This window comes from Aotus nancymaae, unplaced genomic scaffold, assembly GCF_030222135.1.
Source record: "Aotus nancymaae isolate 86718 unplaced genomic scaffold, 86718_ANA_hifiasm-v0.15.2.pri h1tg000053l, whole genome shotgun sequence".
NCBI classification, from domain to species: Eukaryota; Metazoa; Chordata; class Mammalia; order Primates; family Aotidae; genus Aotus; species Aotus nancymaae.
This window is the reverse complement of record NW_026988467.1, coordinates 6313859-6338733: the sequence shown is the minus strand read 5'-3', so window position 1 is coordinate 6338733 and position 24875 is coordinate 6313859. Positions and strand designations below refer to the sequence as shown.

Sequence of the window (24875 nt, the reverse complement as noted above, 5' to 3'; positions counted from 1 at the left end):
CATCTTAATTAAAAAGTATGAAATTCTTAAACAAGAAAAATACCCTATAAATTGGGAATTAGAATTTCATTTTTTAAATCATACCTAGTTAGCTATGTTTTTCTAAAAATAGCATGCTCATTTTAAGACAAGTTAGAAACACTGGCTTCCCCAGGTCACCACCACCAACTTGTGAACACGTCGGGATCACGGCTTAAGGAATGAAGATCACACCCAAGAGCTGTTTCTGTTGCTAGTGGAAAGAATGCCTCTCCCTCACTCCCTTCCACTCAGATCACACTCAGAAGCTGGCTGAAAAGGAGGGAAAGTAATATTAGCCCTAAAAATACCAGTCCTTCCTCTCACGGGACGGGATGTCCCAGACACCCGGCAAGAGCAGGGGTGGGCCTGGCGGAGCGTGCAGGGACAGGTGCTGGGACCTGGGGGGCCCGGGGGTAGGGCTTAGGGGATTAGGGGCGTGGCGTGAGGGCCTGGGCGGGGCTCAGGAGCCTCGGGCACCGGGGTGGAGCGTGGAAGGCGTAGGGGCATGGCGGGGGCGGGGCTTAGGGCCCGGGGCACAGGGAAGGGGCGGGGAGCCTGGGCGGGGCTCAGGGCCCGGGACAGGGGCGGGGCGAGGTACGTGGGTGGGGCTCTAGGCCCAGGTCTCAGGCCCCGGTGGACGGGGCATCGGGGCGCGTGGGCGGAGCTTTAAGCCCTGGTCTCAAAGCTGGAACACAAGGGCGAAGTGGGGCGTGCGAGTGGGGTTCAAAGGTCGGGGACACAGGGTCTGGGAGGGGCGTGTGGGCGGGGCTCAGGGCCCGGTACGGCGGGGCGTGTGAGCGGGGCTTTAATGCCGTGGTACAGGGGCATGGGCGGGGCTTGGCGCGGCGCGTGGGCGGGGCTTAGGGCCCTAGACCCAGATGGGCGGGGAGCGGGGGACGCGGGCGGGGCCGGGCGGAGCCGGGCGGGGCGGGCGCCTGGACGCGAGCCTCGGGCGCCTAGCTGCCCAGACGGCGGCGGTGGTGGCCGCACGCGCGGCACGGCCTCTGTCCTTGCGGCGCTCCGGTTCCAGCCCCTCGCACCATGCCGCCGCCTGCGCCGCCCACCGTGCTGGTGCCGTCGGAGCGCGCAGTGGTGCTGCTGTCGTGCGCGCTCTCCGCGTTCGGCTCGGGCCTCCTGGTGGCCACGCACGCCCTGTGGCCCGACCTGCGCAGCCGGGCACGGCGCCTGCTGCTCTTCCTGTCCCTGGCCGACCTGCTCTCGGCCGCCTCCTACTTCTATGGGGTGCTGCAGGACTTCGCGGGCCCGTCGTGGGACTGCGTGCTGCAGGGCGCGCTGTCCACCTTCGCCAACACCAGCTCCTTCTTCTGGACAGTGGCCATCGCGCTCTACCTGTACCTCAGCATCGTCCGCGCCGCGCGCGGGCCCCGCACCGACCGCCTGCTCTGGGTCTTCCACGTCGTCAGGTGGGTGGTGGTGGCGCTGCTTTTCCTGGAGCCCCCCGACCTAGGCCGACCCCACCAGGTCCTGTCCTCCCAGAGGCCGCGTCTAGGTTGGACCCCCCTACCCGCAGCGAGCAGTGCCTGCTGGCGCCCCCGGGGCAGCCCTGGGTCAGCGGGAGGAGGCCAGACTTGCCCAAGAGGTGGCCCGGCTGGACCTTCGCTCCCAAGGGCGCCCCTCTGTGCCTGCCCCAGGGCGCAGCCCCTTGGGGTAGTAGGGGCAGAGTTCATCCCCAAAGTCGGGCGCTGGTTCCTTGGACGGGGCTCGGGAGGACACGCTGGGCCCCTTGTGACCTGCTTCACTGTGTCCTGGCCATCTCTGCTGCCCATGGGGAAATAGGCTTCATGACGAGTTAGGTAACTGTCCCGCACTGGAGAGGCGGCAACTCCCAGTCCCACGCCACCACCCCACCCCAAGCCACAGTGGGCTTGGTGCATTCCTCCACTCCCAAGCTGCAGTGTCTCTGCTGTTCAATTTACAAAGGACTATCCTTTTTATTCTGTCTTTGGTCGTCTCTAGCCTCAGGCCCCAGCCTCTTGTATTTCTGTTCTAGGTGATCTTGAGTTTCCAGAGTTCAGCTGTTCTGAGATTGAGGTCAGGGGCGGAGGGCTGGTCTGGGAGTCTGGGAGTCTGGGAGTCTGCCTGGAGTCTCTCTGAGAGTGGGGAAAAAACCAAGATCTTACCCTGCGGTTCAAGCATTTTTCAAGTAAGCCTCGCTGAAGAGGGTGGGCCCTTCCCTGGGGAATGTCAGGTTTTGAAAATCTCATAGCGTCCTGTGCTGAACTGTGGGCAGGAATCCTAGCGCTGCTGTTTTCCTTTTCTCCCTCTCCCAGATCAGAGCATCAGATACTGCCCTAATTATAGGTCCTTTCTATTAAAAACTTAAGTGCTTTCCAAGGACTGCAAGCACAGTCAGCATTTTGGCAGAGACAGGTCACCTGGGTGTCACACGGCGAGGCTCCAGGGCAGCAAGAGCCACTCGACCTTCAGCTCTGCACTGAGGCCGGCTGGTCCTTGAGAAACCAAGTGACCTGCTTGGCAGCTGGGCAAGTAAAAAATCTTTGCAACACATCATCCAAACCGTGGCTCAGATGCTGCAGGCCCCCACGGAATAGGGCCCTGCCTTTTCTTCCCAGCAGCATCCCATCTGACCCTGTCTGGGTCCCGTGATGGCTGGCTGGGTGTGGGCAGCATGTACACGGGAGATCGTGGATACTTGAAAGGAGTCAAGGCTGTACCTTTCTTTGCAAGAACCTGTTATCTTTCCCTCCTTGTGTTTAAAAGTATTGAATACAGTATATTATTAAAATGATAACAGAACCTCATCCAGCTTCTGTGGAAAAGGATTGCCCAACAAACCTGATTTGGGGGTTTTTCTGGTCATTTCTCATCAGGGACCCTTGAGGGAGTTTTCTGTGTTGTTTAGGAAGAGCTTCTTTGATTAGGAAGTAGGCCCAATGATGTGGTGGCTTGCACCTGTAATCCCAACACTTTGGGAGGCTGAAGCAGGAGGATTGCTGGAGCCCAGGAGTTTGAGACCTGCCTGGCCAACATAGCGAGACTTTATCTCTACTAAAAATTTAAAAATTAGCTGGGCATGGTGGTGCATGTCTGTAGTTCCAGCTACTTGTGAGGCTGAGGTGGGAAGATCGCTTGAGCCTGGAAGGTCAAAGCTGCAGTGAGCTATGACTGCACCACTACATCCAGCCTGGGTGACAGAGCAAGACCCTGTCTCAAAAGAAAAAAGAAAAAACAAGCAACTTACTCATCGTGTCTGTTGAATGTGACCTGCCTACATCTTAAAAGAAAATAATCTGTATCCAAGCTAGAGAGGGAGTCTGACAATTTATTCTCTGGCGTTCTCTCAGCACTCAGACTTTACTAGCCTAAGGGAATTGGTCAAACCTGTCTAACAGGTTCATCTGTTGACCTAGATCTTCCCAGACTGTATTGGCAATGACCTTGCTAAGGACTCTCCAGTGTATTTCTTTGGAATATTAGTTTATTCTTGCAGGATCTGTTGATGTGAGGAATATCAGCTTCAGGCATAGACTACATGATTATCCACTTTTTAACCATTTCTTTCTTTTTTTTTTTTTTTTTGAGATGGAGTTTCGCTCTTGTTGCCCAGGCTGGAGTGCAATGGTGCGATCTCGGCTCACTGAAACCTCCACCTCCCGGGTTCAAGTGATTCTGCTGCCTCAACCTCCTGAGTAGCTGGGATTACAAACATGTGCTACCACGCCCAGCTAATTTTGTATTTTTAGTAGAGACGGGGTTTCTCCATATCGGTCAGGCTGGTCTTGAACTCCCAACCTCAGGTGATCCACCTGCCTTGGCCTCCCAAAGTTCTGTGATTACAGGTATGAGCCACTGCGCCCAGCCCTTAACCATTTCATACTACTGGAATTCAGTCCTCTTCAAAGCTTTCAGTTTGGGAAAGTATTTAAAAATGTGACAACACAAAAGGTTGGTATCCCTATTCTAAAGTGTGTTTGAGAATTGATTTTTTTTTAACCTACAGATATTCTGAAAAATGGACAAAGGACATACTCAAGCAAAATAGGAACAGCAGTTGATAAATACATATCACATACTATTAGACTCAAAGCAATACAAGTTATAACAATAAGGTACCATTTCCTCATTTAATTAGAAGGAAAAAAATAGTAAGGCAGGGCTGGGCGCGGTGGCTCATGTGTGTAAATCCCAGCACTTTGGGAGGCCACGGTGGGCGGATCACTTGAGGTCAGGAGTCCAAGACCAGCCTGGCCAACATGGAGAAACCCAGTCTCTACTAAAAATACAAAAATTAGCTTGGCATGGTGGTGGGTGCCTGTAATCCCAGCTACTCAAGAAGCTGAGGCAGAAGAGTCACTTGAAACCGGGAGGCGGAGGTTGCAGTGAGCCAAGATCGCACCACTGCACTCCAGTCTGGGTGACAGAGCGAGGCTCCATATCAAGGAAAAAAAAAGAAAAGTAAGGCAGGATACAAACATGATAAATAACAGTTTCACTGGTATTTTTCTACAGTATTATTGTTGGTGTGAATTGAAATAATCTTTGTAGAAAGTATTTGGTTCATACCCTTTGATCCAGTAATCCTATTTACCAGAAACTAGTCTAAGGAGATAATCTAAAATACGTACAAAGCTGTGTGTACAAAGGTGTTTGTGAGGCACTTATCATGGTGAGAATTTGGAAGCAACCTCAATGTCCAACAATGGGGGAACAGGAAGTTAAGAGACTACCCTCCCCTTCTGAAATGGCCTGCAGCTCTTAGACACTGGTTTTGAACTCTATAAGTCATTTTTTTAAATGATATGGTACAATGTGAAGTGACAGAAACCATCTCTAAAACTGATTACAGCCGTGTAAAGGCAGGAGGTTAGAGAGAATCCTGCACACGCACAAGTTCCCAGGAAAGCGCCTGCGTGGCCGCCTGGGACCCCATCATTATACCTACCGTGGCCCCCTTTGCAGAGAGAGGGGGACAATTTAGACCTCATCCTCAGGGAAATCATATTTCAGCATGAGCTGTGTCTGGCCCCTGATGTTTGCTGTTCCATTCATTAGCTCATTGATCACCAATAACTCAACAGGGCAGGGCATGGTGGCTCACACCTGTAATCCCTGCACTTTGGGAGGCTGAGGCAGGAGAATCACTTGAACCCAGGAGGTTGAGGCTGCAGTGAGCCGAGATCACACCACTGCACTCCAGCCGGGGTGACAGAGTGAGACCCTATCTTAAAAAAAAGAAGAAGAAGAAAAAAAAGTAACCCAACAGAATGGAAGGGTAGGGTGATTACCCTCATAGCAGATGTGATGGCGCAGGGCTACATAGCTAGTAACGGAGAGGCTCAGGGTTAGAATCTGCTTCTGACCCAATCCAGGACTCCTTTTGTCAGTCTATGTTGTCTTTTGGCTGTGACAATTTTTAAAAACTGAGGTATAATTTCAACAATAATTTATTTTTAGGCCAGGCACGGTGGCTCACACCACTAGCGCCAGCACTTTGGGAGGCCGAGGCAGGCGACTGCTTGAGCCCAGGAGTTTGAGACCAGCCTGGGCAACATGGCAAAACCCTATCTCTACAAAAAATTTTAAAAATTAGCCAAGTGTGGTGGTGTGCGGCTAGAGTCCCAACTAGTCAGGAGGCTGAGATGAGAGGCTCGCTTGAACCCAGGAGGCGGAGGTTGCAGTGAGCTGGGATCGCGCCACTGTACTCCAGCCTGGGCGACAGAACAAGACGCTATCTCAAAAAAATAAAAAAATTATTTTTAGCTTTCCAGATTTCCTAAATATTAACATTTTACCATATCAGTTTTATTCTCTCCAATTATTTTTTCTGGAACAATTTAAGAGTAAGTGACAGGACCTGGGAACAGTGGTTTAATCCCAGTACTTTGGGAGCCCGAGGTGGGAGGATCACTTGAGGCCAGGAGACCAGCCTGGCCAGCATACTGAGACCCTGCCTCTACTAAAAAAAAAAAAGAGAGAGAGAAAATTTAAAGATAAAATAAGAGTAAGTGACATACTCAATACTTCAGTTTGTATTTCCAGAAGACAGGCACAATCTCTACCGAACTGCATGCACCTACCCAAGCAGGTAATTAACATTGAACAATACTGTCCCCTGATTGGTGGACTTTATTGAGTTTGTTTTTTTTCTTGAGATGGAGTTTCAGTCTTACACTCCCAGGCCGGAGTGCAATAGTGTGATCCTAGCTCACTGTAACCTCCACCTCCCACGTTCAAGTGATTCTCCTGCCTCAGCCTCCCAAGTAGCTGGGACTACAGGCATGCATCACCATGCCTGACTAATTTTGTGTTTTTAGTAGCGATGGGGTTTCACCGTGTTGCCTAGGATGGTCTCAAACTGCCGACCTCAAGCGATTCACCCACCTTGGCCTCCCAAAGTGCTGGGATTAGAGGCGTGAGCCACTGCGCTCGGCCTTTATTGAGATTTTTGTCCCTGGACTGACAGTGTCCCTGATAGTAAAGGAGAATCGTGGCTTATATGTTGACTTAGTTTCTATGTATCTTTATTCTCCTTCCATCTGAAACAGTTCTTCCACCTTTCTTGGTGTTTCACGATACTGACGTTTTTGAAGAGTACAGGCCCGTTATTTTATGGAATGCCTCTCAATTCAGGTTTGTTGGATGCTTCCTCATGAGACAAACCTTCTCGCCAGGTTTGTCTGGTGCTTCAGGTTTGTCTGGTGCTTCTGCATTTTTGGCAGGATGTCCCAGAAACATGTTTCTCTCGTTGCTTTCTACGGGGTGGCTGGCGACTTGGATATATTCCCTTACTGGTGATGTTAACTCTGATCACTGGGCTAAGGTGATATCTGCCAATTTCCTGCACTGCAAAGTTTCTTTTGTAGTTAATAAATGTCTTGCTGAGAGACATTGGTGCCTCGTAACAGCCTATCACGTCTCAAGCTTTCACCCAAGGGTTTAGCGTCCATTGATTCTGACAGCATTCTGAATTTTTGGTGGCGGTTGCTTTTGTAAGGTTGTGTGAGATACTCAGTGTTCAGGGGAAGTCCCTGTGTTTAAGGAGACCCTTTTCACTGTGTCTTAGCTGGTGAGGTGGCTGCCACAGACATCCTGTCTTTGACTTTCATGTGGTGTGCATGAGTGGTTGTATGTTTATCACACCCATCTGAGGGAGGCCAGAACTGCTGGGGAGGAGGTCATTTCTCCACCTCCCACAGAAGGGGACCTACCTTTCCTAGAATGGCGCAGCTCTTCCTCCCTGCATGGGGTCCTGAGATGCCAGACCAGGGTCAGCAGGGTCGAAGTGATCACCCCCTCCACCAGGACCCCCATGGGGCCAGATGTCAGCTGTGTGGCCTGTGAGCATGGGGAGCAGCTAAAGGGTGGGGGAAGCTCATTTGGGGGTCAAAAGGAAGGGTCCTGGCTGAGCCAGTTCGCCTCGGACATCTGAATTTCTTCTGGCTCTGCTGAGCTGGAGCCGGGTGTGGGTATGACCCTGGCAGGGTCCAGCCCCCGTGCCCCTCACCCACACGCTCACCCACTCTCTGGAGTTTGCTTGGGGTTACAGAGGAAGCAAGAGTCTGTGACATCACAGGGCTACCATAAAAACGCTGCTCTCGGGGGAGCGGGAAGTCCCAGTGTAGCAAAAAGGAGAAACCTGGGCCTGGAGCTAGAAGTTCAAAAAACAAAAAAAAATTGTTTTTTGTTTGTTTGTTTTGAGACGGAGTCTCTCTCTGTCACCCAGGCTGGAGTGCAGTGGGGGGATCTCGGCTCACTACAACCGCCACTTCCCAGGTTCAAGCCCTTCTCCTGCCTCAGCCTCCCAAGTAGCTGGGATTACAGGTGCACGTCGCCATGCCTGGCTAATTTTTTTGTATTTTTAGTAGAGACGAGGTTTCACCATGTTGGTTAGGCTGGTCTCGACCTCCTGACCTCAAATAATGTGCCCACCTTGGCTTCCCAAAGTGCTGAGATTACAGGTATGAGCCACTACGCCCTGCTCATTTTTTTTTTTTTGAGACAGAGTCTCGCTCTGTCGCCTAGGATGGAGGGCAGTGGTGTGATCTCAACTCACTATAGCCTCTACCTCCTAGGGTCAAGTGATTCTCCTGCCTCAGCCTCCCAAGTAGCTGGGATTACAGGAGTGCAACTCCTGTAATTAGCCGTGCCTGGCTAATTTTTGTATTTTCAGTAGAGACAGGATTTCGCCATGTTGGTCAGGCTGGTCTTGAACTCCTCACCTCATATGATCTGCCTGCCTCAGCCTCCCAAAGTGCTGGGATTACAGGCATGAGCCACCATGCCTGGCCTGAGTTCTCTGATTTGAAATGAGCTCACCGAAGGGTGGCAGGGATAAGCCAGTGGCAGAGCTGGCCCGTCTCCCCAAGCAAGTGGCATCTGAATGAGGGATGGAGGCAGTGGCCTCATGAATGGTACCCCATGTCGGCCACTGTTCCCCAAAATAACAAGCACTGAACTGGTTTTGTTTATTTCCCCATAAAAGTTTTCCGAGGTGACCAGGGAAGGTGGTGGGACTGCGTCCCTGTGTGCAGCAGGAAGCCTGCAGCAGGGGGCTGAGCACCAGCAGCTTGGCGGGAGGTGTGAGAGCCCAGGCTGCCCCTTGACCTTCAGCCGAGCTGCCCATCCCTGAGCTAAGGGCTACAGTCGGGGTGACACTAGGGCATGAGTGTGCATCTGAGAGTTCCTTTAGACATTCCTCTCCCCTTCTGCAGTCAAAGCTGCAGAGTGGCCTCGTGGTGGCCTGCCCAGGGGCTGACTCCCAAACTTCTCCCAGGTCCTGGCCCTCTGCCCCTGGAGCTGGACAATGAGTGTCCATTGTTCCGGGGAAGAAACCTCCAGGCAGCCTCTCACCAGGCCTCACTCCCCCAGCCCTGCTCCATCCTGAGGTTTGTAAATTGGCGCATTGTTGTACAAGAGTTTGGTTCTCAAAGCATTTTCTGAGTTATGTTGACATCCTGAGGCCTCATGGTGCCTACACCAGGCATTGTGTTTGGTTCAGAAAAGGGGGAGAAGACCAGCTTGTTTTCCCCCCGGCAGGTGCCAACCCCCAGAGAGCTGTAGGAAGGCTGAGGTTTGGGGTGGGAAAAGGTGCAGGAATCCCAGGGTGGGAGCAGGTGACTGAGCAGACCCTGCCTTGAGCCCCTCAGCCTAACCTCTGACCCCTCCCTGGCAGTGGGGACAGCATTCTAAGGGTCTTTGAAACCAGTGGGCCGCTTTTCAGCATAACTCTCCATTTGTGCGTGAAGTGGAGGTGTGTCTGCAGGTGTCCCCCACCCTGACTCTGATGGGGACAGGTTCTAGGAACCACACAGCAGAAGATCTCCAGCTGGGCAGGGCTGGGAACTCCCAAGGACCCGCTCTGAAGGGCAGGGCAGCCCAGAGCATTGCTGTCCTGGGGACAAGTCGCCTGCCTGTGGTCGTCTGACCAAAGCCGGGGAATTCAGGGCTCACAGAGGGTTTACTCACTGCTTGGCTAATCCTGTGCGGTACTTCCAGTTCCTTTCTCTGGAGGAGATTTATAAACAGAAGGTGTCGAGTTCCAAAAAGGGCTAAGCTCCCGGCAAGTATGAATGGCTTTTTGTCAGTTTCTCCTTCCATGAGCTGGTGGAGGGTCCTGGCCCAGCTCTGCTAATCTGGGCATTGTGGGGGTGGGAGTTTCCAAGTCATCCCTCACCTCTGAGACTGGGGCCCTAGGAGCTGGGATAGTATCCCCTGCCGGGACGTGTGTCTCTCCCCCATAGGCTGTAGAAAGTCTGTCTTGTTTACTCAGGCTGCCCTAACAAACTACCACAGCCTGGGGGCCTAGACAACAGAAATTTATTCTCTCAGTTTTGGAGGCTGAAGTCCAAGGTCAAGGTGAGGGCAGGTTTGGTTCCTCCTGAGGCCTCTCTCCTTGGCATGTATATGGCCATCTTCTCCCTGTGTCTTCACTTGGTCTTTTCCTCTGTAAAGGTCTGTGTGCCCATTGCTGCTTCTTTTTGTTGCTGTTGTTTTTTTGTTTGAAGACAGGGTCTTGGCTGGACATGGTGGCTCACGCCTGTAATCTCAACACTTTGGGAGGCCTAGGCAGGCAGGTCACCTGAGGTCAGGAGTTCGAGACCAGTTTGGCCAACATGGTGAAACCGCATCTCTACTAAAAATACAAAAATTAGCTGGGTGTGGTGGCACATGCCTGTAATTGCAGCTACATGGGAGGCTGGGGCAGGAGAATCACTTGAACCTGGGAGGCGGAGGTTGCAATGAGCTGAGATCACGCCATTGCACTCTAGCCTGGGCAACAAGTGAGACTCCATCTAAAAAAAAAAGACTCACTCTTGCCCAGGATAGAGTGCAGTGGCACAGTCGCAGCTCACTGCAGCCTCAACCTCCTGGATTCAAATGATCCACATCAGCCTCCTGAGTAGCTGGGATTTCAGGTGTGCCACCATGCCCGGCTAATTTCTGTATTTTTTTGTAGAGACAGTATCTCACTTTGTTGCCCAGGCTGGTCTCATACTCCTGGGCTCAAGTGATCCTTTGGCCTCAGAGAGTGCTGGGATTACAGGTGTGAGCCACCACGCCTGGCCTTTCCTTTTCGATAAAGACAGCAGTTGTATTGGGTTCCACTCTAATGACCCCGTTTTAACTTATTCACCTTGGAAAGACCCTGTGTCGCAAATACACTCACATTCTGAGGTTCTGGGGATTAGAACTTCAACAGATGAAATTTGTGGGGGACACAGTTGAGCCCTTAACAGCCTCCAAGTGGGGAGGAAGCTGACTTGGAGTCTGGCTTTGATTTCTAGGCAAATATAAGTTGGAACTGGGGCCCGGGCATCTCTGGGAGAAGCTTGTGTGCCCCTGCCAAATCAGAGCTACACTCAGAGTACCTGTCTTGGGCTTCCTCCATCCAGGCAGGCCCAGCTGGGTCTCCTCCCAGCCTAAGAGTCACAGGTTTAGAGAAGAGGGGCCTTATCAGTCACCTGCTCTAACCCATGTCCCCACCTTCACCCCCACCCAGCACCTGCCATGGCATCCCCTGAACATGGTCACTTACCTTCTCTCGGTGGAAGCTGCCCATTCAGCCCCCGGGTTCAGGATTGGGCAGGGCCCCGCCCATTCCTCCAGCATCTAACCACTTCACCACTAGGTTCTCTTCAAGACTTTTTAACCATTTGAGGATAGCTCAGGGCCCATGATCTCTTCACATGCTCCCGAGGTGACCTGGCATTGGTGCCAGCTTGCAAGTCTCACGTTTAGAATGTGGGCTGCAGACGTCCACTCACAGGCAGATAGCACCAGCCATTGGCTGTTCTGTGCCACCCACATCTGAGCATCAGGATGACCCCTCCAACCACATGAATTTCTAGGTTGTAATCAACTAAATCCCTTGGTCTTTTTCATGCGTGCAGTTATTAAGCCTTGTGTTACTTGTTCTGGCTTTATTTTTTTTGGGTGGTGGCTGCCCATGTGAATCGGGGAAAGAATGTTAGGTGTTACATGTCAGAACTGTGGTTTTTTTTTTGAGACGGAGTCTCGCTCTCTCACCTAGGTTGGAGTGCAATGGCACGATCTCAGCTTATTGTAACCTCCACCTCCCGGGTTCAAGCAATTTTCCTGCTTCAGCCTCCTGAGTAGCTGAGATTACAAGCGCATGCCACCACACCTGGCTAATTTTTTTTGTAGTTTTAGTAGAGACAGGGTTTCACTGTGTTGGCCAGCTTGTCACGAACTTCTGACCTCAGGTGATCTGCCCACCTTGGCCTCCCAAAGTGCTGGTTTACAGGCATGAGCCATTGCACCCGGCCACAGGTCAGAACGGTAATATGCATTTCTAGAAAGCAGGAATTACATCACACATGAATCTGTGGAGCACCTATCAGATTTAGACTACCTGCAGCTCAGGGTGGCCCCCTGGCTGGAGAACTGATCTGTTTATCCTTCTGAGAGTTCCAGACACACCAGCTTTCTCCTCACCCTGTAGTCAGGAACCTGGGGCACCGTCTGCTCCTGTTGTTTTTATCCCATGTCCGGTGGTGTCCTGGAGCCAGCTTGAAAGACCCGATTGTTGTCTTTTAGGGAATTCTGTGAGCTGATGGTTAGATATGACCATTATTAAAAAATAAATTATATTAAAAACAGAGCTGGACATGGGGTGCATGCCTGTAGTCCTGGCTCCTTGGGAGACTGAGACAGGAGGATTACTTGAGAACACATAATGAGATCCCATCTTAAAAAGTAATAGACCTGGCATGGTAGCTCATGTCTATAATCCCAGCACTTTGAGAGGCCAGAGTGAGAAGAAGATCACTTGAAGCCAGGAGTTCCAAGACCAGCCTGGGCAATAAAGCAAGATCTTGTCTCTACAAAAAGCAAATAATAAGCCGGACATGGTAGCATGTGTCTGTAGTTCCCCCTACTCTGGAGGTTGAGGTGAGAGGATTGCTTGAGTCTAAGATTTGGAGGCTTCGGTGAGCCATGACTGTACCACTGCACTCCAGTCCAGGCAACAGAGCAAGACCTTGTCCCTAAAATAATAAAATTTTAAAACTTAAAAAAAAACCCATAAATACTCAAAGCTCGTTGTGTCGTAGCTGTTTGCACACTTGAGGTTGTTGTGTGGTGGAAATACTATATAATGGTGTGTTACTGTGCATCTGTTCCCAGCTACATGTGTTGGTGGCTGGAATGGCCGTGGTGGAAGAATTTGTAGATGGAGGTTGGCAAAGACGCCAAATCAGGGCTTGATTTATTGCTTCAGTGATTGTGTAGAGCCGAGGTCAGCAAAATTTTCAGGTAAAGTAAGTGTTTTCAGTTTTGTGGACCACGCGGTCTCGGTTGTATGTAACTCCTCAACTCTGCCTGAAGGCAGCGGTAGACAATCTGTAAATGCCTGGGTGTGGCTGTGTTGCAATAAAACTTTATCTATAAGAAACTGTGAGCCAGATTTGGTCTGAGAGCCATAGTTTGCTGGACCCCTGCTGTAGACTTAAGAAAGTAAGGGAGAAGACGCTAAAGGTATAAACTTAAGTGTTACTCATCTCTGAGCTTCAGCAGAGATGGCAGCTGTGTTGACGCAGCCAGAAAACCCAGTATGTAAAGAAGAGGTAAGGAGAAGAGACAGTGTCACGGAGCAGAAAAAAATTGAGGAAACACCCTCCCAGTGTTGGGGGGAAAAACTCGTACCTGATTCAGCAAAGAAGTTGCTCACGTCACCAGCAACTTGTGACACAAGCAACCAACATATGTCTTGTTTCCTATTTCTTCCTTATTTTATTTCCATCTTGCTAAGGGAAATGAAAGCGTCAATTAACTGCATGCCATGGAGAGGCTGTCATTTGCTGATTGCATCCACAGGTTGCCAAAATCCAGGGTTTGGCTGAAATCAACAAAAGCATTCTGGGAGAATCAATTGGCAGCACAGAATGGACAATAAAGAGGGAGTATTATTATTGTGTACTTGATTATTATTTATAACTTGTGCACTTCACAACCTGCGGGTGAAATTTATACATTTATATGGGCGTGTGTATGCATGCGTACACGCACACGTGCAGACATCTGCGTTTTTCTGGAGAGCCGGTTGTGAAACGTTCCCAACACACCTCTGTCCATGCCTATAAGTGAGTGAATCTGGCCCAGCCTGCTTTGCAGGATCATCAGACCCTCTCCACTCCCACCGGCTCCCTGATTCTACCTCTTACTTCCTCTCACTTAAATATCTCCCTGGCAGCTTCTGGCCCTCACACAGCTGCTCCTTCTGTGTGTTCAAACAACCTCTCCCTGTTGATCAGGCCCATTTTTTTTTTTTTTTTTTTTTTTTGAGACGGGTCTCACTCTGTCACTCAGGCTGGAGTGCACTGGCACAATCTGGGCTCACTGCAGCCTCCACCTCCCGGGTTCAAATGATTCTCCTCCCTCAGCCTCCTGAGTAGCTGGGATTATAGGTGTGCACCCCCACACCCGGCTAATTTAAACCGACATTCTTAATCCTTTCAAAACCCTCTGCCTGTTTGACCTTCCCTTTGGTTATTTCCCAGCACAGATTCAGTGTCACAGAGGAAATCTGCTTTGTAGCTTTAGTACCGCAAGCCTCCAGTTACAGACTGCGGGTCTGTGTGGTCCCCCGGTTTCCCGTAAGGCCGTCGGGATGCAGAGGGAGCCCAAGGGAGTGCAGTGCAGACCGTGACCTCCCAGGCCCAACTCAGAGGGGAATCCCCTATGTGAGTGAGCCCCAGCTCCAGACCATCCTCCTCCAGGGACACTGTTCCTACAGACAGTACTCTCCCCTTTCCCAGAATTCCTTAGCAGAATCCTGCAACTGTAAAGTAACAAGGAACAGCACATTATGACTGGAGCTTTGGCATCATGGCACTTTAAAAGCCGCTTACCTCCTTTTTTTGAGACAGAGTCTCACTTTGTTATCCAGGCTGGAGTGCAGTGGTGTAATCTCGGCTCACTGCAACCTCTGCCTCCCAGGTTCAAGGGATTGTCCTGTTTCAGCCTCCTGAGTAGCTGGGATTACAGGGATGCGCCACCATGCCCAGCTAATTTTTGTATTTTTAGTAGAGATGGAGTTTCACCATGTTGGCCAGGCTGGTCTCAAACTTCTGACCTCAGGTGATCCACCCATCTTGGCTCCCCAAAGTGCTGGGATTCAGGCATGAGCCACCTCATCCAGCCCTTCATGAGTTTTAAAACAACCGTTTCTTACCTTTTGTGGGTTGTTTTGAGACAGGGTCTTGCTCTGTCACCCAGGCTGGAGTGCAATGGCGTGATCTCAGCTCATGCAACCTCTGCCTCTGAGGTTCAAGCAATTCTCTTGCCTCAGGCTGCTGAGTAGCTGGGATTACAGGCGTGCGCCACCACACCTGGCTAATTTTTGTATTTTCAGTAGAGATGGAGTTTCACCGTGTTGGCCAGGCTGGTCTCGAACTCCTGACCTCAAGTGATCTGCCCGCCTTGGCCTCCCAAAGTGCTGGGATTACAGATGTGAGCCACCTCGCCCAGGCTTTTGTGGTCTTTTTGTGACTTTGTGACTGAACAGGACACACTGCCTCCTGCCACTGAGGCCACTGAGCATGACGTGACTGCCGTCAGCACTCCTGCCCCTCCCTAAAGAGGCCAGTGGGGGCTGGAGAACACTGCAGAGGGGATGGTCGGCCAGGGCCCTCTGTTCTGGAAGCATCCTGCATGAGGCCTTCCCGGTCCTGGGGAGCTGGCTTTCCCCTCCCAGCCTCATCCCTGCCCGGCCTCCTCTGCCAGCCCTGCAACATTTGGGAGAACCCCTTGAAGCACAGTTCTCCTGGCCTCAGATTCATGTTGAACTTTGATCTCACAGTTCCCTTCGGAAAGAGCCAGTACCCCTGACATGGAGCTCGCAACAGATAATCAATTTCCGAACCAGTTTCCTGATGGCTCCGATGGTATCATTCCCGTTTACCTAAGGCTTTGCCCTCCAGGCAAGTGACCTAGGACAGGGGTACTTGTGTCTTCTTCCTGGGGACAGAAACCACATGGGCCCCATGCAGCCGCAGTGTCCACACCACAGGCCTGAACCCTGGGACAGCAGGACGCGACTCAACAGTCCTGACAGCAGCGAACACTCACACGCCTGCATGGCCTTGCACCCGGTACACACGTGTATTTGTTTATTCTCATAACGACCCTACAATGACACCCTGCAGTCACTGTCGTCATCCATGCTTTGCAGAGAACCTGGCGTGTTGAAGCTAAATAACTTGCCCGGGCAGGGGCGGAGCTGGGACTCCAATCCAGTCCACACACTAAAATCCAAGCTCTTACCTCCCCACTGGTGGCCTCTCTCAGGAGCCACCATAGCCTTTGTGTGCCCCACTGCTGTGGAAGGAACAGATTGGTTCCGGGATCACAGGGAAGGGGCCTACTCCTGGCTGTGTGGCTGGGAGAGCGCTCTAGAAAACAGCCCGCGCTGGGAGTGGTGGCTCATGCCTGTAATCCCAGCACTTTGGGAGGCTGAGGTGGGTGGATCACTTGAGTTCAGGAGTTCGAGACCAGCCTGGCCAATATGATGAAACCCCGTCTCTACTAAAAATACAAAAATTAGGCCAGGCACGGTGGCTCAGGCCTGTAATCCCAGCACCTTGGGAGGCCGAGGCAGGAGAATCACTTGAACCCAGGAGGTGGAGGTTGCAGTGAGCTGAGATTGCGCCATTGCACTCCAGCCTGGGTGGCAAAGTGGGACTCCAACTCAAAAAAAGGAAAAACAGCCCAACATTGCCCTCGGAGGGGCCGCTACTTGAGCTTTATGCTTTCAAAGGTCCCCTTTGACCCTTGCCAGGTTCCATTCCCCACCCATTGCACAAGAAGTCCTCAGGGCTGAGGGGACATGCTGCGCAAAGCCTACGTTCGCCCTTCTAGAGCCTGTAGAAGTTAAGCAGGACCCTGGAACTCCCCTTCCAGGCAACCCTAAGCCCCCGATGTGTGCACCCCTAGACCCGAGGGCTGGCCGGGGGGCACTGATCGTTTGTGGCACATTTGCATGAGCATGGACAGGTGTTCACACACTGGTGCCCAAGGCTGGTGCGGAAGGAGCTGGGCACACACTGGGAGCTGGCTCCATTGTAGAGCTCACTCCATTCTAGTGCCAGTCCCCGAAGAACCACGGAATTCTAAATTAGAGCCAGGCTCCTGGGGTGACACCTACCCCTTCTTATTTTCCAGGGACACTGTGCCATCCAAACTGTGCCATCCAAGCTCCGGAGAGCACCATCCCCTTTCTGAAGGGCGTCCTTCATCATTTTTGCGAGGGCTGACATTGCCGGGAGCCATGGCCTGACCCCGGTGCCTCTTTCTCTCCTCCTTCCTCAGCTGGGGAGTCCCGCTGGTCATCACCGTGGCAGCCGTCGCCCTGAAGAAGATCGGCTATGACGCCTCGGATGTGTCTGTGGGCTGGTGCTGGATCGACCTGGAGGCCGAGGACCACCTCCTGTGGATGCTGCTGACGGGGAAGCTGTGGGAGATGCTGGCATATGTCCTGCTGCCCCTGCTGTACCTCCTGGTCCGGAAGCACATCAACAGAGCAGTAGGTGCTGCCCGCAGAACTCAGGGCCCTCTGCATGGCCGCTGTGCCCAGGTGCAGGGCCTGATGTTGAGTTTGGCCACCCCAGGGGACAGGCTGCCTCTCTGGGGACAGAACCAGTGACGGGCCAGAGGGGACCAGGCACTTACTGTATGTACCAGGCGTCATGCAACATGCTGTATTACACGGATGGTGCATCGGTTCCCGCTGCCCCGTTAGGAGTCGGGTCCTGTTACCCCTTTGTAGATAAGGAAACGGAGGCTTAGCTGAGTAAGGGTCTGTGGGGGCACAGGCCTCCTGCAGACAGGCTGCTGTGTCCTCAGTCGCGGCCCTCTCCTGCCCCCTGGTGGACAGCCTGTGGTGGCTGCTTAAACTTGAATTTAGCTAAAAGGCAAGCGAGGAAGGACCCAAGACAAGGCTACCCAGGGAAGGGAGGACAGAAATTTCACGATCCATGATGCAAATAAGTCACCTACCTTTTCCTGGTGATTTATCATATCCTAAATGGTAGGCTTTTTCGGAATTCAGAAATCAGCAGCCTGGGTGGGCCGGAGAGTCCAGGGAAGAATGGTTTTCCTCTGACACCTTGGCCCAGGTCTTCTGTGCTCTTCCCTCCTAGCCTGCGCCTGTGAACCAGGGGCTTCCTCCTGGCCACAGGCAAACGTCTGCAAAAGATACCCACAGATGAACCCATTTGTTCATCCACTCGATCACTTATTTCATGTGTTTTTATTTTATTTTATAATATTTTTTTAAATTGTTATTTATTTATTTATTTATTTATTTGAGAGGAAGTCTCACTCTTGTCCTCCAGGCTGGAGTGCAATGGCGCCATCTCGGCTCACTACAACCTCCACCTCCCGGGTTCAAGCAATTCTCCTGCCTCAGCCTCCCAAGTAGCTGGGATTACAGGCGCCCGCCACCATGCCCAATTTTTGTATTTTTAGTAGAGACGGGGTTTCACCATGTTGGCCAGGCTGATTTCTAACTCCTGTCCTCAGGTGATTGGCCCGCCTCACCTCCCAAAGTGCTGGGATTACAGGTGTGAGCTACCACGCCCAGCCTATTTTATTTTTTTGAGACAGGGTCTTGCTCTGTTGCCCAGGTTGGAGTACAGTGTCACGATCTCAGCTCACTGCAACCTCTGCCTCTCAGGTTCAAATGATGCTCCTGCCTCAGCCTCCCGAGTATCTGGGATTATAAGTGTGCACCACCATGCCCAGCTAATTTTTGTATTTTTAGTAGAGGCAGGGTTTCACCATGTTGGCCAGGCTGGTCTTGAACTCCTGGCCTCAAGTGATCCGCCTGCCTCAGCCTCCCAAAGTGCTGGGATTACAGGCGTGTGCCACCGTGGCCAGCCTCATTCAGTATGTTTTTACTGAACATCTACTAGCACCTAAGCGCTGTATAGCATGGGGGTTTGAGGACTCAGACACGGATGCCCCTCTCTGGAGAGAAAGGCAGAGGTGCAAGTAACTATGAGCAAAGACACAATGTGAGGAGTGGCTGGGGCAGTCCAGAGGAAATGCTCTAAATTCAGACTTCCAGCCCCATCCTGCAGGCTCGCTGGTGTGAGTCCCCATATTTCTTTTTGCCCTCTGAGTTTTCAGGGCCGAAATTGTAGGAGGGTGTGTACCCATCTTGTAGGCCATTCTGTCGACCCAGCAGCCATTGCTGAGTCAGGATGGCCATCTGGACACCTGATCCCTGCCCTCTACTCCCATTGTGGCTTCTCGTGTCAAGTTTTCTCTTTTCTTTTTACTGGGAAATTTACCCGGTTCTCACCCGCCCTACGCCCTCTTCTGCCTCAGCTAGAGTCCTTGCTGGAGATGGCTTTGGGACTTCCCAGTTGGTCTGAAATCCTCTTATTGGCTGGGCGCAGTGGCTCACACCTGTAATCCCAGCACTTTGGGAGGCCGAGGTGGGTGGATCACTTAAGGTCAGGAGTTCCAGGCCAGCGTGGCCAACATGGTGAAACCCTATCTCTACCCCAAATACAAAAATGAGCCGGATATGTAATCCCAGCTACTCAGAAGGCTGAGGTGGGAGAATTGCCTCAATCTGATGGAGGTTGCAGCAAGTCGACATCATGCCACTGCACTGCAGCCTGGGTAACAGAGAAAGACTATCTCAAAAAAAGAAATAAAAATAAAAATTAAGGCCAGGCGTGGTGGCTCACACCTGTAATCCCAGCACTTTGAGAGGCCAAGGCGGGCAGATCATGAGGTCAGGAGTTTGAGACCAGCCTGGCCAATATGGTGAAACCCCATCTCTAATAAAAATACAAAAATTAGCCAGATGTGGTGGTGGGTGCCTGTAATCCCAGCTACTTAGGAGGCTGAGGCAGGAGAATCACTTGAACCCAGGAGGCAGAGGTTGCAATGAGCTGAGATCGTGCCACTGCACTCCAGCCTGGGCCACAGAGTGAGACTCCATCTCAAAAAAAAAAAAAGAAAAAAAATTAGCCGGTGTGCTGGTGCGTGCCTATAGTCCCGGCTACTTGACAGGCTGAGGCAGTGAGGCAGGAGGATCACTTGAGCCTGGGAGTTCACTGCATTCCAGCCTGGTTGACACCATGTCTCAAAAAAAAAGAACAAATGAAATCCTCTTTGTCTTGTTCTGGCCTTTTATTAATCATTGGCCTCCTGCCCGGGTGATATATGCCCTTCTCACCTCCTCTTCCTTTCTACTGCCCTGGGAAGTTTCCGGGACCCGTGATGAAGGCTCCCAGGCGCTCCGCCCGGCCCTGCCCAGGACTCTACAGACGCCCTTCGTGTCTGTCTTTCTGCCCTTCCTTTGACAGGGCAGGAAGCATGCGGGGCTGAGGCTGACCCCTACTGGTGACAGTGCGTCCTCTTTTTTTATATTTTTATTTATTTATTTATTTATTATTATTTTTTAAAGACGGGGTTTCACCATGTTGGTCAGGCTGGTCTTGAACTCCCGACCTCAGGTGATCCGCCTGCCTTGGCCTCCAAAGTGCTTGGATTACAGGCGTGAGCCACCACACCCAGCCGACAGTACGTCCTCTTTTACAACTCAGTGTTTCAGAAAAACGAGATAGCAGTGGGCAGGGAGGTGAGAATGTGCTAGTTACCTCTAGCTAGGAAAGAGCCGGGTATCGGTGAGCTGGGACAGGCACCGCCAGGAGCAGACAGCAGCCAGGCTGGTGGTCAGTTCCTGCAGCTGCCCCACCCTGTCGCTCCTCTATTGGTTTCCGAGGGGCAGAGTGGGATGCCCAGCTCCCGGGGCTGCTGCTAAAAGCCACAGGAGGAGGAGGAGGAGGCAGGCTCTGACAGGTGCATTGCAGAAGCTTGGGGGCTCAGAGATGCCGAGGTGTACCAGTGACTCCACAGGACACCAGGTGCTGGCACAATACCTTGGGTTCCTCCCCTCAACGGGGCCTTCAGTGTCCCAGGCAAGTGGCTCAAAAATGTGTTTTATTGTTTTTGAGGCAGGGTCTCACTCTTGCCCAGGCTGGAGTGCAGTGGCACCATCTTGGCTCCTCCACCTCTGGGTTCAAGCTGTTCTGCCACCTCGGCCTCCGGAGTAGCTGGGACTACAGGTGTGTGCCACCACACCTGGCTAATTCTGTTTTTGTTTTTGTTAAGGCAGAGTTTTGCTTTGTTGCCCAGGTTGGAGTATAGTGGCAAACCTCAGCTTACTGTAACCTCTGCCTCTCGGGTTCAAGCAGTTCTCATGCCTCAGCCTCCCAAGTAACTGGAACTACAGCTGTGTGCCACCACATCTGGCTAATTTTTTTGTATTTTTAGTAGAGATAGGTTTCACCATTTTGGCCAGCCTGGTCTTGAATTCCTGGCCTCAAGTGATCCACTTGCCTTGGCCTCCCGAAGTGCTGGGATTATAGGTATGAGCCACCACGCTCGGCCTAATTTTGTATTTTTAGTAGAGATGGGATTTCACCATGTTTCCCAGGCTGGTCTTGAACTCTTGCCCTCAAGCGATCTGCCTGCCTCAGCCTCCCAAAGTGCTGAGATTACAGGCATGAGCCACTGCTCCCAGCCAATGCCCAGCTAATTTTTAAATTTTTCGTAGAGACAGTGTCTCACTCTGTTGCCCAGGTTACTCTCAAATTCCTGGGCTCAAGCAATCCTCCCGCCTTGACCTCTCGAAATGCTACAATTTCAGGCACGAGCCACCACTCGTGGCCAAAAAAGCACATCTTCATTATGAGCTGTTTCATCTGTTTCTACAAATTCAGCTTTGATCTGGAAGGAATCCCCTCCTTCCTGTCATGAAAGACATTCGTTTTTGTTCTCTTCCTGGGGCAGCTGGGCTGGGGACACAGCAGGCCTCCCTGTGCTGGGAGGGGCTTGCATTCTGGAGAGGAGGATGATGTTAGCATTAAGCCGAGGAACAGGGGTGAATGACGTCCTGGGATTGAGGATGAGACAAGCTATGGGAAACAGACTAAAATAAAGAGAGTGGAACGTGAGGACGGGACTCTATGAAATGCCTGTGCAATCATTTACTTATTTATTTATTCAATATTATTTATTTTTGAGCTGGAGTTTTGCTGTTGCCCAGGCTGGAGTGCAGTGGCATGATCTCAGCTCACTAAAACCTCCATCTCCCAGGTTCAAGCGATTCTCCTGCTTCAGCCTCCCAAGTAGCTGGGATGACAGGCATGCGCCACCACGCCCAGCTAATTTTTGTATTTTTAGTGCAGATGGGGTTTCACCATGTTGGCCAGGCTGGTCTTGAACTCCTGGCTTGAAGCAATCTGCCCGCTTTAGCCTCCCAAAGTGCTAGGATTCCAGGCATGAGCCCGGCTCCTGGCCTCTGTGTAGTTTAAATAGGACCGGCGGGCTCATCTGGAAGGTGCCGCTTGAGCAAAGTCGTGAAGAGGGTAGGGGGGAGCCCAGGGAGGGATGGAGATGGGCATTCCAGAGCAAGGGAGCAGCCAGTGCGGAGCCCTGGGGTGGGGGTGCTGTGTATCTGGGGCTGCACGGTTGGCCCTGCTGTGACCTTAAGGAGCTTGTGGATGGGGAGCGCTGAAGAGCTCCAGGAGGAGGACTCGCTGGAGGAGGCTTGGGCTTTCAAGCATCCCTGCTGCTTCTGTGTTGAGGACGCACTGCAGTGGGGAACAGGACGGGTGTCAGGGGCGGAGGAGGGAGCCCATCCAGAGAAGCGGTGGTGTGGCCTGGACATGGGGGCAGTGGCAGGAGGTGGCAGAAGTACCCAGAGTCTGGATCTGTTTTGAAGTTAGAGGTCGGCACGGTGGCGGCTCATGCCTGTAATCCCAGCACTTCGAGAGGCTGAGGCAGGAGGATTGCTTGAGTTCAGGAGTTTGAGATCAGCCTGGGCAACATAGTGAGATCCCATATCTATTTTAAACGAAAAAAGAAGGCCGCGGGACTTGCTAGGGATCAGATGTGGGCTATGGGACAAAGAAGGAGGTCAAAGCAGAGCCCCAAGGCTTTGGCCTGGGCAACCAGAAAGCTGTTGTTTCCATGAGCTGAGACCCAGAAGGGAGCACTGGCCTCAGGGGTCAAGATACGCGTCTTCTATTGGACATGAGCTGTTTCAGACAACTTTGAGACCTCCATGTGGGATGGGGACTGGGCAGGGGACCTGGCAGTCAGCACTCAGGAGAAGGATCCGGGCTCCCCCGCACATCTCCCTTACCTCCCTGAGCTAGTTCGTGTCCCTGGGAAGAATTGGGCAGCCTGGGTGGACGTGGCAGTAGAGTCCCCATCCGCTCAAGTCTGCCCTCGCTGTCCCCACACAGCACACGGCGCTCTCTGAGTACCGGCCCATCCTCTCCGGGGAGCACCGACTGCCACGCCACTCCTCCTTGGCTGATAAGAAGCTGGTGCTCATCCCACTCATCTTCATCTGCCTCCGGGTCTGGAGCACCGTGCGGTTCGTGCTGACCCTCTGTGGCTCCCCCGCGGTGCGGACGCCGGTGCTGGTCGTCCTGCATGTAGGTCTGCCCTCCCTGGCCCTTGTTGTCATCCCTGCCCCCAGAGGAGGCACAGCCCAGTTCCTTCCCGCAGCACAGTGGCTCACCCCAGTGCTGGCCAAGGCACAGCTGCGGGGAAGGAGGTCGGCCCCACTGGCTGTGCCTTCCTCTCTGCCCGAGACAGGGCCTTGAAGAGAGAAGGCAGAGGGATCAGTGTGGTTCAGGGTGGTGAGGTGATCATCAGTGGCCTAGGAGTAGCCCCTGGAGAGTTGACTGATCCTGGGTCCTTCCCAGCCCAGAAGACCTGGCGCCCTGCTGAAGGCCCATGCCAAGGTCATCCCAGATCAGCCATGGGGGTGGGGAGTATGGGGGAAGGTTCCGGGGTACACAGCACTTCCCAGCCACACCCCATGTGTGTGCATGTATGCATGTGTGTATGCGTTTGTGTGTGCGCGTGTTTGTCAGCCATTTCTCTCTCTCTCTCTTTTTTTTTTTTTTTTGAGACAGAGCCTGGCTCTATCAACCAGGTTGAAGTGCGGTGGTGCTCACTGCAACTTCTGCCTCCCAGGTTCAAGCAGTTCTCCTGCCTCAGCCTACCGTGTAGCCGGGACCGTAGGCGCCCACCACCACACCCCACTAATTTTTGTATTTTCAGTAGAGACAGGGTGTCACCATTTTGGCCAGGCTGGTCTTCAACTCCTGACCTCAAGTGATCCACCCGCGTTGGCCTCCCAAAGTGCTGGGATTATAGGCGTGAGCCACCGCCCTCAGCCTAGCCGTTTCTCTTAGCTGGAACAGCACGTGTGTTTCTGAGACCAACTCCAGCCCACGCCCACAGCTCCCTTTTCTTCCCAACAGGGTATCGGGAACACGTTTCAGGGAGGTGCCAACTGCATCATGTTCGTCCTCTGCACCCGTGCCGTCCGAACCCGGCTCTTCTCTGTCTGTTGCTGCTGCTGCTCTTCTCAGCCTCCCGCCGAGAGCCCAGCCGGCACTCCCAAGGCTCCTGCACCCTCCAAGCCACGAGAATCTCAGAAATCCCGAGAGACCCCAGGGGAACTTCCAAGCACCTAAGCTTTTCTTCTGCCTAGTTCCGTGCATAGGTGCTGTCTTCCTGGGGACAGGCGCTTCTGTGAGTCCCTGCGGCAGGGGCAGGAGGGCATGTCTGCTGCACTGGAAGACCCGCTATTGATGCTCTTGGCTCCATTGGAAGCGCAGCCGCCAACTCAGCTTCTTCTACCTCCTGGATCCTCAGGCTGCAAGTTCCACGTGTACCAGTGTCCTGGTGCACTGGAGCGGCCGTTCGTCTGCATAAGGGTAGCAATGATGAGATTCAGGGAAACCAGTGGTCCACGATTGCGGCCACGGTGCCTCCACCTGGTGGACCTCAGTGTCCTGAGGACCACACAGCACTGTTTACAGTTTGAGGGACCCACACCTGTGCAGCTATCCTTCGTGCGATTATATAAGCTGTCAGGGGACCCCCAGAGATGTGTCCCCACCCACGGAGCAGATTCCTGGCTGGTCAGGGTGTTGGTCTTCTTTCGAACCCGGCTGTCCTTGGAGGGTTTGTTCACCAGAGGAACCAGTTGCCTTTCACCAGGTGGAAGTTCCCCTGAGGTTACATGGTGAGCACAGCCCAGCACAGCTGCTCAGGGACAGCAGTGTTCCCCCCGCTTCTGGCCCCTCCCTCTGTGGACTGCTAACCCTTGCTGTAGCTTGGGTTTGGGTTTCAAGCACAGACCAGAATCCACACACCTGCCCCCACCTGTCAATCACTTCAGACACAGATTCCTCCTTCCAATTCCAGGGATGGAACAAGGACAGGAAGAGGCATCTCAGGGAACCCCCGAAGATCCCACTGTCTCTCCAGCTCATTTCTTTTTTTTTTTTTTTTTTTTTTTTTTT

The 24875-nt window shown here is 52.6% G+C and overlaps 1 protein-coding gene across 1 annotated transcript; it reads left to right on the top strand.

Moving 5' to 3' along the window:
• Positions 1-1062: 1062 nt before the first annotated feature.
• Positions 1063-24844, top strand: GPR157 (G protein-coupled receptor 157). Its single transcript, XM_012473723.3, has 4 exons — positions 1063-1445; positions 16831-17044; positions 22794-22988; positions 23826-24844. The coding sequence occupies exons 1-4, from the start codon at positions 1063-1065 to the stop codon at positions 24039-24041; spliced, it is 1008 nt and encodes a 335-aa protein (XP_012329146.2). The 3' UTR covers positions 24042-24844.
• Positions 24845-24875: the final 31 nt, after the last annotated feature.